General features: G+C 42.4%; 2 protein-coding genes across 2 annotated transcripts; both read right to left on the bottom strand.

Annotated features, from left to right (window-relative positions):
- Positions 1-586: 586 nt before the first annotated feature.
- On the bottom strand, positions 587-6,156 carry htr3a (5-hydroxytryptamine (serotonin) receptor 3A). The gene is made up of 9 exons (XM_035432652.1): positions 5,697-6,156; positions 5,118-5,281; positions 4,887-4,931; positions 4,536-4,645; positions 4,049-4,218; positions 3,423-3,583; positions 2,675-2,885; positions 1,487-1,720; positions 587-889 (listed from the first exon to the last, which is right to left on the bottom strand). The coding sequence occupies exons 1-9, from the start codon at positions 5,776-5,778 to the stop codon at positions 606-608; spliced, it is 1,461 nt and encodes a 486-aa protein (XP_035288543.1). The 5' UTR covers positions 5,779-6,156; the 3' UTR covers positions 587-605.
- A 3,753-nt stretch (positions 6,157-9,909) lies between these two features.
- Positions 9,910-15,973, bottom strand: htr3b (5-hydroxytryptamine (serotonin) receptor 3B). The gene is made up of 9 exons (XM_035432653.1): positions 15,914-15,973; positions 15,178-15,341; positions 14,954-14,998; positions 14,735-14,844; positions 13,433-13,602; positions 12,898-13,055; positions 11,930-12,140; positions 11,380-11,589; positions 9,910-10,609 (listed from the first exon to the last, which is right to left on the bottom strand). Exons 1-9 carry the CDS (start codon positions 15,957-15,959, stop codon positions 10,344-10,346), a joined length of 1,380 nt encoding a protein of 459 aa, XP_035288544.1. The 5' UTR covers positions 15,960-15,973; the 3' UTR covers positions 9,910-10,343.
- Between the last annotated feature and the right edge of the window lie 676 nt (positions 15,974-16,649).

The raw sequence follows: 16,649 nt of genomic DNA, 5'->3' as shown, positions 1-16,649 counted from the left end.
GAATACTGTAGCCTTAATGGGGCCTTCTTTTTTGCAAATAGGGTTGGGCAGTATGGTAGCAAGCTTTTAGACTAATTGTTACTAACATGCACAAGCAATTTGATGTAAAGGTCCTGGCAATATACAGTCTTGTGGCCTGCTTCACTAGCTTATTTGTAAACAAATTTTGTATAGATTTCAGGTCGTTTTAAACCTTTCAGTTGTCCAAAGAATCAGTCTGCATAGTGACAGCAATCTGACAGTCATGTAGGTTTGCTCTGATAATACATAACAAGGCATACAAAAATGAGGTGTGTGTATGTGTGTGAGCGTTCTGTTAGTTATGCTCTACTGAAATGAACTAACTGCAGTTTATTTAAATCTACACCTTATTCATAACACCACTGGCTTGACTTTTTCTTCCAGTACAAGCATTAACGCATTTTATATAGTGGATTAATTGAATTGTCAAATTGTCAACTGTCAGTTGAATGAACTGAATTGTCAACCATCCATCTTGCACGAATGATCACCGCTTACCGTTCTTACAGCATAGAGTGTAAATGCGGTTATTGCAAGTTATTTTAGCGTTGGGGGGGGGGGGGGGGGGGGCAGGTGTCAGCCTATCAGGAGTTCTGCCACACGGACCACAGGGTCCCCAGGGTGATGCTGTACGCCAGCACGGCCACCAGGTAGACGCGGAACAGCAGCACGTCCAGGACATAGCCCACCTGCAGCCACTCCCTGGCGATGGCCCGGCACTCGTCCCGCCTGTCCAGGAACTGGCGGATGGAGGAGATCTCCCGCAGGATGCTGTCCAGGACGGGGACGCCGTCCCGGGCGGAGAGGCCCATGCCCAGCCCCCTCTCCGTGTCCTTTGTGCTTTCACAGCTGCGGTGATTGCATCTGACTAGGAGGAGGGGGGTGGCATAGAAGGGCACGCAAGACAGAAGAGAGGCTTTGGCCTTTGTGTTCAAAAATCATCATCATGGTAATTATGAATTTAATTTATATAGCGCCTTTCCAACCACCTATGACATGTAGCACCCACTTGGCCAATGCATGGCAGTGATTTTGCATCAGAACCTCCTACAGTACAGTGTCCCTGTCATTGCACTGGGGGATTGGTTTTATTGCTTGGCCCAGAGGGAAAAATGCCCAAGGCCAAGGCCAAGTTAGATTCTGCTGCTGGCACACAGTCATATGCAATGTTTGGACCCCAGTCTCACTCAATGACATGGTTCCACATCAGTGTTTCCATTCAAAATCAATGTAAGTTAAGCACTTAGAGCTGATCGGTAGGAATGGAAGGAGCAAACTACAACAGATCATCTATCACATGACTGGAACCCAGTAGCAACCGGATTATATGTCACTGCACTGCCTTGGCAGGATGAGCCATTTAGCAGCTCCGATAGCATCGTGCTCTTAACAATAAGGAAGTCCATAGCTGAACAGGAACTGAGCCACAATGTGCTGAAATGATTTATTTTAACCCCATACTCACCCATATTCATGTTGTTCTCCCTAAAGTGGGGCAGGTCAGGTCCTCGGGACAGGACGGGACAGAACTGGCGCCGGCTCCGGATGCAGAGGAAGGCCGTGGCCCTCTCCAGAACCAGGTATTTGACCCACTCCGGGACCCGCGGCTGGAGGTCCTGCTTGTGAACCAGGCGGACGATCAGCACCGTCTCCGTCAAGCTGATCACCAGCAGGGCCATGCACACCACGAAGTAGACACCTGCAGCCGGAGCAGAGACAGCACAGATGGAGCGTTACAGCACCCTCTATGGGCAGGGACATGCAACTGACCCACGGTTTGTAAAATAACACTCAGTGAGCATATTCCAAACACACCACACTAAAGGGTTAGTTCTTGCCTGTGGCAGCTCAGGAGTTTGTTTGATAAAATATTGATAGGGTGGAAGAGACTGATTTATTTATTTATTTATTTATTTATTTATGCAGTACTGTAACCAGTTTTCAGCTGGGAATTCCCAATCAGTGCAACAGCTAAACATGTGACAGCTTACACGAGCTGAACGTCGGCAGGCAGATCAGCACAGACATGATCGATAATAGACCGCGGCGTACATCGCTACACTGGAGCCCAATAAGTTAGCAGGATGAGCTACCTGGCTGCCTATTTCTCCTCTTTTCTAATGGCCTGAACTTGAGATGGATTTGACACAGTTAATGAGCCGTTCATGGCAGGCAGTACAATGGCATTCAATGAGCACATTAAGCACACACAAAACAGGATGATCTCGAGCCACAGTGAAGGCATGCCTATATGACCAATACCGTCTCACAATGAGAAGGTTGTTTTGGGAGCATCAACAGTGCTACTGCTGTCTGTGGGCCTTGAGAGGCCGATGAGACAGTCCAGAAGCCAGAAATATCTCTTTCTACCCAAAATGAGGTCAAATGTAAAATCTGATAATACCTTTGTGTCATTATTTCTAATGCGAGCGTGAGATGAGATCACAGACAATGTGATTCGAAAGGATAAGCCGCTGAAAGGAAATCTTTTGCTGCCACACAATTTTAATAGGAATCCGTTTTAAATGCCGCGATTGTGTCGCCGTGAATAAAGTCCCAATAACCCGGAACTTCAAAAGAGTGAGACCGAACGAGATCAGAATTGGCTATTTTACCATGTGAATGGTAAAGTAGCGAATTCTTCGGGCTTTACCGATGAGCGGGGTGCCGATGGCGGTGGCTGGCAGTGTGTCGGACACGATGATGAGGAAGACCGAGTAGCCCAGGAGCAGAGTGATCTTAAAGGAGACCCTCTCTCCACTGTCCGGGGGTAGGTAGAAACCCACTATGTCCATCACCATGAGGAATATGCTGGGCAGGAGGAGGTTGACTGTGTAGAACAAAGGTCTCCGTCGAATCACAACCTGGAAAACACATGTTAATGCTAATTATGTCCATTAATCGTTATACAGACATATACTCTGCTCTATGTTTGTCTGTGTGTATGAAAAAACTCTCATTAAGTGTGTGGCTACATTGGCTGACACACTCAAAAGGGACACAAGATATCAGCATCCAGACCAGCCTGTATTTAAATCCTTTTGTGTAACTATATTTCAAAGTATTCTGTTGTGTGAGTGCTTGTGTGTCTGTGAGTGAGTGTGTGTGTGTGTGTGTGTGTGTGTGTGTTCGATTTCAGCAGTCAACATAAAACATAAAATTAATATCAATAATATCAAAGATGCAGCAAAAGTTATGAAAAGAACGTAGATTTTCTTTTTGAGCCTTGAAAAATGCAAAGGATACAGATTTTGGGCATTTAAGGCAAAGTTGAACCTCCTTCTACAGCTCTTGTTTTCATAGCGCTCATATCAGAGTTTTAACTGATGTGCGTTTGCTTATCTATTCCCCCGAAAGCGAGACGGAATCAGATGTTCGCCGAAGGGCTCGGAGGCGCTTACGTGGAACTTCATTTCCGCGTAGTGGTCGTTCCCGTCGACGCTGAAGGACTTGTACTTTGTCAGGACGTGCAACAGCTCCCACTCTCCCTGGTTCATGAAGACGTTCTTGTCCACCCGCACATCCTCTGGTGTTCTCATTAGGGAGATGTTAATGTCATTAACTACAGGGCAGGAGACAGAGGAGATCCATTACTGCACATTCATCACTGCGCACACAGGGGGTTTTAACTCCGCTTCGCCTCGGCCAGTTCCTACTCTTCACTAGCCTCTCAGAAACTCTGAGATTTTCACATCATAATATGATGCTTATTATTATTATTGTTGTTGTTCTGGTTATTATTACAGTATTGTTAAGTACCACTGTTAATAATAACATTATAATAATTATAATATCCGCACAAAATGTAAAACCAGAAACATCATCATAATCATCATTATATAATTATCCAAATGACAATACTAACATTAAATATCTAACTAAATGAAAATTTGTCAAGTGGAAAATATACTCCATAAACACAACCAACGTTCCCACAGAAAAGGTCGAAGTGCTCCCAGGAGTTAGGCTGAAGGACAGAAGGGGTTTGTGTGCTGGCGAGGGGGCAGTGCAATGTGACTGGCCTTACTGGTGTGCAGCCAACTCTGGAAGGTGAGGCTGCAGTTCTGGACGTCGAAGGGGAAGTTGTAGATGTTCAGGCTGCAGGCCGTCACCACCTGGATGGGCTTGTAGTTCCGCACCAGCCCCCTGTTCCCCACGTACACATAGGGAATGTCCGGGGACTTCCCCACATCCACGCTGCAGAGAGCGCAGGAGTTAGAGATGCTAATGAAACGCATGGACTGTTCATATGTTCCATGGCTCAGTACTGCCATGTCAGTGTACTGTGTTAGCAGGTATAGTGTGAAACAGATAGTCGAGCTTTTGGAAGGCCAGGCTATGCCTCCCACATTTCCTATTGGTCCAGAGTTCTGGTGATGAAACTTCCTGTTAATCAATGGATATATCTTTCAGAGTATCTACACTAGCTTCCAGCATCTTAGCTGCACACTAATGGAGTACATTACATTACTAATGTGGGTTGTTGTGATAAAAACATGGCACACGGTACTTACAATTCATTGATGAGTATATCTGGCACCCAGATGTTGGCGGTAGGGATGGACACTTGCTTGACATCATCAAAGTCTTCAGGGTTCCAGACAAGGAATTCATCAACCCATTGCTTTAATGGAAAATCCACATAAGTAACGAGTGTGCAGAAAAAATACAGAAAAATATATATAATTTTAAAAATCATTTCCCCAGAAATACACAATTAAATGTATAATAATAATAATAATAATAATAATAATAATAATAAGATGTTTCGGAGCTGATAGAGGAAGCTTTTACTCCTGTTACATTGGATAAAATGAGGTCTGCTACTGATGCCTTGCAAAGCTGGAGTAGGTTTACTGACTTACCTGCCTGTACCACACATATGTAGTCAGAACCTGGTTCTTCTCATCCTGTATAAGAACAGAAGGAAAGGAGGAAAGTGCAACATGTACTTCCCAGTATCAGCGTAAATTCATGTTTAGCTTTCATAGTCCTACAACACTGAATCTGAATTATGATCTGCCATGAAGGTAAATCAGATAATTAAATGACCAGCGTTCATTTGTTTTAGAATCAAACGTTTCTATACTACGCACCACATTCAGAATGGAATACACCATAAGATCGATGGCCACCATGGTTGATTGTCGCCAGTCTCGTACGGGACGCACACCTTTCTTGTACCCAGCACTCAAATACTCAGCAAGGCGAACCAAAGTGGCATTGGCAAAGCGTCCGGTGGGGTTTCCCATTCTCCTCACTAAAACACACACACACACACAATGATATTTACTCAAGTAAGGTTGCTAATATTTTTCCAAAGACTGGAAATTATATAATGTAAGTACTACTAACTCAGCTAATAATTACATTTATTGTTATAATCATTGCTGTTGTTGCTGCTGCTGTTCGTCTCGTTATTAGTATAAGAAGTAATGATAAAGTTAAAAACTTGTGATATAATCAATGAAATACTCAATAGTCAGCCAAACAAAAAGTTAATCACATAAACACTAATGATACCCTTTTAACTGTTACCTGAATGTCTACAGGCACAGTGTTAGCTTGGTTACGTTCAAATAAATTTTCGCATCCAAAAACATCAGTTAGTGGAAACGTCGGTCTTAAAGGCGAGTTTTTCTTCCCAGCACACATGATAGGACAGCGTTACTTGCCTGGATTGCAGCTACCCAAGCAGCCTCGCTCTGTGTCTACCAGAAGTAGACAGAGAACTGTCCAAAGTCCTGAAAACTTCATTTTGTGAAGAAAAAAAAAACTCTTCTCAGCGGCTCCCCGTAGTCAGTATGTATTGGCGTGCTCTGTTGAGTATCTATATCGGACACCTCGTGCTTCATAAGAAAAGCAACAGATTCCAGTCTCTAGGCACAGCTGCATAGATTAATAAATTAAATAGCCCTGGCTTCTTGGCATGAAGCTTCTGTCTAAGAGCTGATGTCACCATGGTAGTGAAGGGTGTGTCCAAGGCGAGCGCGCTGAGTTAACGCACTTCAACGACATTGCCTCAAATCAAATCGTAATACCTGAATAGGTTACGAAACAAAGAAAAAAAAAATTGCGATAGAAAAATGGTTTAAAAAAAAATCTTTCGTTTCACCATAGTAAGACAATTCGCTCTAAAAATCCAAACCAATAAACAAGGGGGAAGCAAGGTTGGGGCGTATGAATGATGACGTATGAAATAAAGATGATGTATTGTAAAAGACACAGTTCTGGGAATCGCTTACGAAATAATGAGTTCTGAAGATCCGCTCACAATTTTCCTTGGATGCTGTTTGCTTTTTCCTTCACCGAAGTGCAGTGGGCCACTTGTCTGAGTATTTGATTAAACAATAGTAAAATATTTCTGTTACTGTATATAAAATGGCCCTTACGATGGTATCAGATGAAGAGTTTCTATAAAATTAGTATTTATTCCAAAACATTTGACATATTATTACTATATGTTTTATAGTATGTTATTTGCATTGAATGTTGACTTTTAATGAAAACTCTTTAAAATAATTACATTTTTAAGAGAATGACATTCTCAGAATTATGTAAGCATCGCACATCCGTGTGTGTAGGCTATTTGCTCAAAGCAGTAATATTTTATCTAGCTATGATACCTTACAAGCAACAGTAAAGCGATACACACAACTCGTCATCAAACTGTTTAATTCGATATGCATTTAAAATACCACAGAAAATTAAGTCAATATTTTCCCCTTCTTTTTTGCAGCAATATAGACAAGTAATTAGGTTAAGAGTTTCCATCTGATAAGTGGGTGCATGAAAGACATATTTATCACATTTTACCATGACCCTTCAATACAATATCTGTCATGAATGTGTGCAGACGCATTTGAGATGGCAATAATATCTGAAGCCCAGCTCGCCCCACATTATCCCTAATTTCATTAAACTGAGATATAATACAGTGTGGTCAGAGGGTGGGAGTTGGTTAGGCTCTTGATTAACTCAGTCGATGCCTCTGACGTTTTTGTCAGGAAAATGTAACTGGAAATTGTTACGGAATTTAATTCCGTTTGTTTATTTCCTGACAGGGCATCTGCTTGTATGTAACAGAGACGCAGTCACCTGCTGAAAAGGTTCGAGTTATCTTACAGGATGTGATGTCTGTAATCTGATATTCTATTGCAAACCCCTGAAACGTCTGCATGAATGTGTTAATAGACATTAAAACATAGCATTCATTAGGCCTACTACACCTTTGCTGCCAAAACTAAAACTAGTACTGTGCTTAAACTCGTGCTACAAACCAAGAACAACAGTATGTGGAGCATTAACATTGTTATGTAATTTTAATTACTTCGAATGAAAATAAATTATATGCATTTTCTGGTGCGCTTATTTCAGCTGCAATGTTTTTGTACATGAGTGAGTGACTGACAGTTTGTGGCATATCACTAGAGCTCCAAGTAGTGTCAAATCACTATCCAAAATGTATTTATGCATTTAAATTCAGGCCAACTGTCCAATCCAATGATTAGTTATCAAGATGTGTGACAAAATGAAAAAAAAAAAAAAATCATACTCCATTTGAAATTAAATAAACACGAGCAAATTCTTGGAATAATTTATGATGTAATATCACAAAGCAGTCATTCATAAAATAGACAGTGAGCTACAGTACTGTCTCTATGTGCATCAGTGTAATGTGTTCCGGTATTATTATGAGCTAAAAATGAAAACAAAATTGTTACATGCAGTGCACAAAAGATGGAGGCAACTTGATGGGGCATTGGGACAGAGGGCCACCGTGCGTGACCAATATGAAAGAGGAATATAACACCAGGGGCAGCTAACTCGGTTCTTGGATATGCTGATGCCAGTACCTTGTACATCAGCATATCCAAGAGCTTCCCAGTGCAAATGCAGAACAGGTTATGTTTCTAGACAACAAATGGTTTCACAACTCAGTTCATGGTTGCTTCAGTCTTATTGGTGCAGGTTTTTTAAAAATTATTTTAGCATTTCAACCATTCAGATTGTTGCCACCATTTCATTTTAATTGTAATTTGGGGATTGTTCCATAATGTAATCAAAAACAGAAACCTAAGTAAAGATGAAATTACAGCACTTTTTGCGCTTTAGCTTTGTCAAATATGCAGAAATATGTGCAGTCAAATAGACAGTGCTTGCCAAAAAAGTTTGAGTTCAGAATGAAATTGCATTATATTTCATACTAGGGAACTGCACAGGAAATTTCTGAGATTCTGTAATACAGTCAGGTTCAGTTAAAGAGCACTGCTTGAATAAAAGATGCAATGCATTTAAACCAAAAATAAATTGTTTCTTGCAATGTAAAGATATAGTTACTCCTTGATGTTAAACTGGTAATGAATATTATAAAATGTGGGTTTTTCAATGTATAAAAACAAGGAGATTAATTCAGTTGGACAAGAAACTTTCCACAAGAACCAGGGCTAGCTAAATCTGGATAACAAAACTTTTAATTAGTTTATTGTGCCGGAACAGATAAGCTTGGAAATAAATGTTTATAATCCCTGAACCTTAATTCCATGAGAATGAGATAAGATTGTAAAGCCTTTGTCTGGCTTTTGTCAGTAGCCGAGGCATAAAGATCTACAATAATGGGAATTAAAGTAAGCTGTAAGAGAAAGTAATCGGTTTGATTAAGGTCTGAACCACGGCTCTTCAAAGAAAACTGGAGTGGCGATAAGGTCAAAAATCAAGCTTTCAAGATACAGTCAAAGGGATCCAGACTGAAGAAAGCGACCCGGTTTGCATGCAAAGCAGAGGAACTGCCTGCAGGTGTATATTTCCAACCGCTGGCCGGCAAAACCGAGCTTTTTCTTTCAAATGAAAACAATCCAGATGTGTTAGTGCCTGTTTTGTTCTTTTAACAGGTTGTTATCAGCAACTTTCTGAAGTCTGTGTGTGTGTATGTGTGTGTGTGTGTGTGTGTGAGTGCCTGTGTGTCTGTATGTGTGGGTGTGTGTGTGCCTATGTTTGTGTGTGTGTGCTTGTGTGTCTGTGTGTGTATATGTGTGCATAAGCGCAATGCATTGCTCATTTTGAGTGCCTTAACTCGTTCCTAGACTACTGTGCTCGCATTTAAAATCTGCTTTTTTGACGCAGTTCCCTGATGGAGCTAAATGGCCAGCTGAAACAAGATCAGCAAACATCAGCCGCATTCAGGGAAAAAGCACATTTATATTGATTGTTTCCAGTGAGATGCATCTTTGACGGACCTGAATACTTTATTTTTTTTCAGCGGTACGGGAGAATCAATTTATCTGCACCAATTTGGCCTTCCAAGCGCTCGTTCGGCTACATCAAAGTGAAGAAAGGATCTTATTATACTATGGAATTGCAAACACAAAAACAATCTTGAATTTCACTGCCGAACCCATACAGTAAGTGCTGCACACATTTCCAAACGCCCTTGGAAACGCGGTGCATAAAGGAACAGAATGTTCCGTGTAGCGCTTTGACTTTGTAGCTGATGCAATTTCAGGCAATGTGTAATTTCTGAAGACAGAAACGCAGCTGGTGTGTTTGAGGGCTGGTCTAGCTCTGGTCCAAGAGGGATTAAGCACATACATTTTCCAGCAAACTCAACCATGTTGAAACAAAAAGATTCCTCTATACAATAAAAAAAAACATATTCCATCCATCCATTATCTATACCCGCTAATCCTGGGCAGGGTCGCGGGCTACAAATTTTTTAATTTATTTATTTGATGGTATGTACCCTGTGATTGATATGTTCACCATTACCTCTTTGAAGTGAAGTCCACACATGAAATAACTCTCACACTAAATAAGAGTCTAATATGCATTTGCTTAAAACATTTAAACATTTATTTCTACTGTAATAAATAGTGTACGAGTACCTTAAGCAAAGGCAGAGAAGTAATAAGGTGTAAGGCTTAATGAAACGGCAAACTGCTTTTTAGTTGGCACCCCTTAATCATTTCGCGTTATGAAAATCAATTCACAGTGTAAATTACAAAACCTTTTATCCTGCCTTTTTATTACAAAGATAAAAGCACTGCAAAGCAATAATTTCTCGCAAGCAATGGCACAAATGTTTAATTTCACTCTACATTATGTTTTCTATGCCAAGTTGTAGAACACATTATTCCTTACAGGAGTAAAGCATCTGCGACCCATAGTTATGTGGTTTCAATTTTCTCAGTAAAACCCATTGAATACTCAGACTTCTGTAATCTTATTTTTCCCCTTGCTACACACTGTGCTTGTGAGGACACTTCCCGCTGTGGTCTGTAGAATGTCATTGCAGACACTGTGAAATGTTGCCCGTGCCTGCAGTTTTAGGCTGAGCCCCAGTAGATCCACAGGGACAGCAGGGTGGTGGTGTAGACGAGCAGGATAAGCAGGTAGAGGCGGAAGAGGAGCTTGTCCACCTTGTAGCAGAGGGCCACCCAGTCCGACTGGGTGGAGCTGTCGCTCTCCTCCTGGAGCAGGTAGTACCTGAGGGACACCATTTCCTGGAGCACCTTCTCCAGCTGCAGGGTGCTTTCCTGGGGCTCGCAGAGAGAGAGGAAGTCCTCCTCTGGGGAGAAGTCCAGCTCAATGCCTGTAAACACAGGAAACAGGCAGGTCTGGAATGTTGGATCAACGAGTGAAATGTTTGTTCTACTTAAAATTCTTCAAAATTATTCTTCAACTGATCACATCTTCAAAAAAATTTTCATTTCACTCAACTAAGTTAAACTGAATTAAAGGAACCTATCAGTTTTTATTAAATTTTATTAAACTTAGTTGAGTCAAATAAAAATTTGTAGTGTAATGTGACCAGTTGAAGAAAAGTTATGAAGAATTTTAAGTTGATCCAACATTTCACTTTTTTCAGTGTGAGAGAATGAAAGTCAGGGATCATGGGATGTTGCTTGGACAGAGCAAGCATTTATTTATTTGCTTAACAGATTCTTTTTCTCCTGACGTGGAGTGTCTTATCTACACCGATACAGGACAGAGAAGACAAGCAGACGCTCTCCACTGATGCACATCCCCTGGTGTGCAGGTGCTCCACAGTCCACCAGCTGTGCTGTCGTTGTGTTGGAACAGCTGGCAGGCTGCAGGTGTTCGACTGACAGACTGATGGGTGATGCTGTGCCCCGGTGGTATGTTCAGGATTCAACAGCACGCCACAGCGCACATCAGCACAACGGAACACTGTTTTATTGGGATGAGTTACCAAGCAGCCCGCACCAAGCTTATATTTCAGTCCTATACCGACAAAGCACTTACAGCAAAGCTGCTCTTAGCTTTCGGGGAGTCTACACACTCGACACATGAACATTTCGTTTTTTTTTTTTTTTTTTTCCCATAAAGCATGTTTCTCACCGCCATACTGATCCATGTCTTCCAGAGTTTTGACAGAGGTGAAGGAGCTCTCGTTGAAGCTGTGGCTGGAGGAGCCGTATTTGTCCAGCAGACAGGCAGACACGGACATCTCCTTCACCGCCTCCTCGTTATGGTGCAGCAGCTTCACCACCAGGATGGACTTGGCCAGGCTGAGGATCAGGAGTGCCATGCAGACGGCAAAAAAAACGCCTAGGAGGACAATGACCAAAGGACAGTTCAGTCTGAATCGCAATGCTCAACGCTCTCTATCCTTTACACTGAGGTATGGATTTCCCATTCACTCCGAATCACCATGTGTTTCCCATGAGCTATAAATCAAGCAAGAGTGACTTTCTTCTCTGTTTATGCCATATTTGTATGACATGATATTTCTGTCTTAAGTGATGGGTGGAAATATTTTCAAACTATACACACACACACACACACACACACACACATACACATGTAGGCACACACACAGACTGTTTGCTTTTTGTCTAAAGGGTACCAGTGAAGCAGGTACTTCATTAAAATTCTGGAGCTGGCACACCAATAAGTGGAGTTTTTATGGCCGTTGCTGGGAGCTCGTCGGTCATGTTGACTCTGAAGACGGTGTAGCCCAGCAGGATGCTGGTCTTGAAGGTGATGCGGGTGCCGCTGTTCGGGGGCAGGTAGAAGCTAATCACGTCCACCACCATGAGGAAGATGCTGGGGATCAGCAGGCTGACCACGTACAGCAGGGGGCGGCGACGAATCACCACCTAGGAGTCGAGAGAGAGACGCCTGGATAGACTTGTGGTTGCAAGTATGCTGTTATGTTTTTGCTATTGTTGTTTTTCTTGCTACTTATTCTATGTTAAATTGTTAATTGTTCTCCCTTTCTGGAATTGGGGCATTTGTTAATGTCAAGTCACTGTTGAACTACCCTCATTTGTTCGAGCCACACTGTAGATGAGGAGGTGTGTATACTTCCCTGAAAGACTTTCTGTGAACCAGGGATTATTCTAAACCATATGGACTTCACAGTAGTTCAGAAAAGTGAGGCCAGTTAGAGGAAAGGTGTATGTCACTGACTGGTATAACTGGCAGACAGTGGGCACTGGGAAACTTGTGAATCAATGGTAGACCCAAAGAATTCTGGCTGACTTAAACCCCACAGTATCTCTAGTGGGACAAGTACATACATGAGGCACATCCTGTACTCATCCAAGAGATGAGTCAAGAACACCGCAGGGGTATCAAGGACAGCTGGCAAAATGTGTCAAGCATAACTGCAGCTTGATCCGGGTGTATAACATGGCATTACATGAGCTAATAGAGATTCAAATTACATGAAAAGCAAAAAAACCACCTTCTTTATCTTGTGAAATTAAACATCATAAATTGATATGCACAAAGAACAAATTCTTCAGTAGAGTGTGCCTCTTTGGAGCGCATTATACAATATGATATGCGTTTGTCCACGGCTGCGCCCCCCCCACCCAATCTCCCTGTCATAAGGAGTGCTGTGTTACGCACGTTGAACTGGATCTGGGCGTAGTCCCCGCCCCCCAGGTGCAGCTGCTCGTATCGGGAGGGCACAGACAGAAGCTCCCACTCGCCGTCGTCCATGAACTCTCTCTTATCGCTGGAGATCTTTTCTGCGCTCCTCCACAAGGCCAAGTCCACCTCCTTAACTGGATGGGGTATTGGGATGGGGAGAGCAGAGGGGAGGGAGGAGGACAACGCAGTGTCAAAACACAGGTTTCTGTGTGTGTTTTTATCAGCACGTGTGTGTGCGCGTATGTGGATGCACGCGCATGATTCCATATGCGTGTGCATGAGTGTGTGTGTGCGTTTGCATATCTGTGGCCATTACGTAATGCACATGTGTCTCATTTCATGTGATGTGTGTGTGTGCCTGCATGTGCGTGCATGTCTGCGTAAATATGTGTGGAATTTTTGGCATGCAGATGTGCTTCAAAGTGTGTGTGTTTGTGTGCGTGTGTGTGTGCGTGTGTGTGTGTGCGTGCGTGTGTGCGTGTGTGCGTGCGTGTGTGTGTGCAGTATTCACCTGTGTGCAGCCAGCTGCGGAACGTGAGGGTGCAGTTTTGCCGGTCGAAGGGGAAGGCGTAGATCTCCAGGTCACAGGCTGACACCACCTGAATGGGCTTGTAGTTCTTCACCGTCCCAGAGGAGTTCACATAAATGTAAGGGATGTGTGGCGATCGGCCGACGTCCACGCTGAGGGGGGAGTCAGCAGAGAGCACCAGTCACACCCCTATTTCCACAGCCTTTCATTCACTGCTTTTCTTCTCTGCCGCAATTTCAAATGGCCAGTGGTAATGGTAAGCCTGTCCCATTACTGTACTGTCATATCAAATGTTACAACAAAACACACTAGCACAGGGGCTCTCCAACTTGATCCTTGGGACCCAATGTGTACGCTGCTTATTGTTCCTACCACAGTTGCAACCTCTGTTAATTGTTCTCTTCCAGACATGTTATTTTTCTGGCATAATGTGTCCCCTTTTAAAGTTGCATTATGTGAAGAAAAGAAATGCAACACGTGAATAATACGTTCCATATTAATACCCCAGGCACTTTTAATAAGTCTGATGCTTTCATTTCCTGGGTTGTGCTATATGACCAAGGATTGCATTAGAAAGAAGATAAAATATTAAAGTGATTAAATAGGCTGATAGGTGACATCTGTGGGATTCTACTTGCTGAAAGTATGGACCTCTGGTCACTGAAACAAAACTATTTGTGAAAAATTAGTTACATGATAGCAAATTAGTCTTAAATTGTATTAGTACCTAGTACTAATCACATTTTCAACAGCCTTAATTAATCAAGAAATTGGCTGTAACAAAAACAAGCACCAGTGTGGGTCCCCAAGATCTCTGATCCTCTGAATTTGCAGCCAGGAGCCACTGCTTAACGCTGCATTAGTCCAGCCTAGCTGCACAGGTTTGCACTAGAGACTTGTGCAACAGATCAGAAGTGCCTGAATAACCAATCATGTGATCAGGCTAGGAATACTCTGCCAATGAATGCCCTTCTTATCTGGGCAATGCAATGAAAAAATAATGTGTTGTCCTGTGGAACTGCCATTCATAGTTAGTACTGGCATGGACAGAACTTACAACTGTGGGGCATATCACTGTATTAATGACAAGAGCCTCAGATGGAGTCCCATCAACCAGCCGTTTGACTGGCATGGGCACACCATGGGCACTCTCTCTTTAGTCACTAGGTTCGACAGCCGTGATTGAGACACTGCTTGAAAAGGGCACTCTGGTGCATGAGTGGTTCTATCATGTTTCACCCCAAGTGCATAATGTAAACATCAATTATAAAATGGAAGGCTCACAATTCGCTGATGACAATGTCGGGCACCCAGATGGCATCAGATGAGAGGGAGATCTCATTAATCCCATCGAACTCAGCCGGGTCCCAAACCAGAAACTCGTCTTTCCAGATCTGAAAATGAACCACACACGCGTGATGTGGCAGCCTGGTACTTAAATCTCACCATGAGACGCACGGAGAGAGCAACCGAAACACAAAAATAAAATTAATATTCACCAACCTGACGATACCACATACTTGTTGTCACTTTCTGTGTCTGCCCATCCTGTAAGAAAAGCCACAAGTTTTCAGGCAAAGTTTTCTTCAGCCATTAAGTATAACAACTCCAAAATATTTTAGCATAAGGTATCCAAAGCAGTAAAGAAAAATATGCTATCTTGTAATGTGTTTTTGCAGCAATCAATTGTGTAATGTAGCCCAAAGACCCCGACAGATTATCTTTACCACTTCAAGCACGGACTGGAGGATCAAATCAATGTAGACCACTGTCGGGTCGGTCCAGTTCCAAACGGGCCGGACCCCGCAGTTGTAGTGACGGAGAAGAGTTCTAGTGAGCTGGTTCAGAGCAGATCTCCGGGGTTTTTCTGGAAAAAGCTCCACTTGAGGAACTAAAGTAGAGCACACGCAGAATTGTACAGGTCTCACATTAAAGTCAATTTTTGCATTGTATACCATTCATAGATGACAAATAACCAACATTGGAATTAACAATTAGTACTGTCACAAATACAGATTTACATATTTAAAATGTATTATTATTATTATTATTTTGCAGCTGCAGTTGTAGTATGCCACTTAATAGACATCCTTATCCAGTGTTCCCCTGTATGTAAGAAGGCATGAGATAATGGGAGCACACCCAAAACAACGTTATATTCCATGCACAGTGGCCAATTTACACTTAAATGGATGTTACATCAGCACAGCTAAATACAACAATAACACAGTACCCACATTATGGCATTAGGAGAAAGAAAGAAAGCTTGCAAGATTAGCTTGTGTACATCTTGCTATATCAGCAAGAAACAGCCACCAATTGATAATTGATTTTTCTGTCTTTGAAATCAATTCCTCCCATTTGGTAGCGAAAACAACAAGTCAGTGAACAAGGCCACGAACCCGGTTAAGTTTTAAGTGGATGACTGTCCCAAGGGTGCACTACAGGTGGGCAGAGACTTACCTGAAAGGAGAAGAAGAAGAGGGGAAAGAGAGGTCACTACTAACATGCTGAGGAAGACTGTTCCAGTTCTTGAATAAACTCTGGTATGTCCTGAACGCTGCTTTAACCAGAGGTGCTTCTGTTCGGTGTACTTTTTAAAAAACTGATATTATTTTATCTGCGTAAATGGTGATGTAGCAATCCTTTCCATCTTCTGTGAGGGTTAGGGGAAGTAGGCTTGTCTCTCTGGCGAGCGTAGAGTGATCTGCAGCGCTGAACTGTGGTGTCCTCCTGTATCGACTTTCCATTATGATGGTAAAATGATATTAGCCCGAAATGGGAAATGGATTGTGCCAATGGAGCATATTGTTGTTTGTTCTTTCCCTAATACGATAAACAAGCATTTGATGGTGGGGCGTTTATCTGTTCTCAAGAAACATAATGCTACAGGAAGGAGAACATAAATACAAATAATATATAATTTCCACCTTCACATATTAGCCTATATTTGATCCCCATTTGATTCCATATAAACACTGTTAGAGTTGAATTAACACTGAACATATGTTGGTATTAAATAAGAAATGTAGGCCATTTTAGACCCTAACAGAGGTTCTCTGAGTAACTACTCAGAAAATACCGCTCAAGCGCACTGTTAGCCGACAGTTGTGTAAACGCAACGTTAGTCACAGTGCAGTTAGTGGCCTATTGCGTCCTTGGTTATTTCACACCACCTCACCGGTTTGTACCGTTATGG

This window comes from Anguilla anguilla, chromosome 9 (assembly GCF_013347855.1).
Source record: "Anguilla anguilla isolate fAngAng1 chromosome 9, fAngAng1.pri, whole genome shotgun sequence".
Classification (NCBI taxonomy): domain Eukaryota; kingdom Metazoa; phylum Chordata; class Actinopteri; order Anguilliformes; family Anguillidae; genus Anguilla; species Anguilla anguilla.
This window is presented reverse-complemented; position numbering and strand designations above follow the sequence as displayed.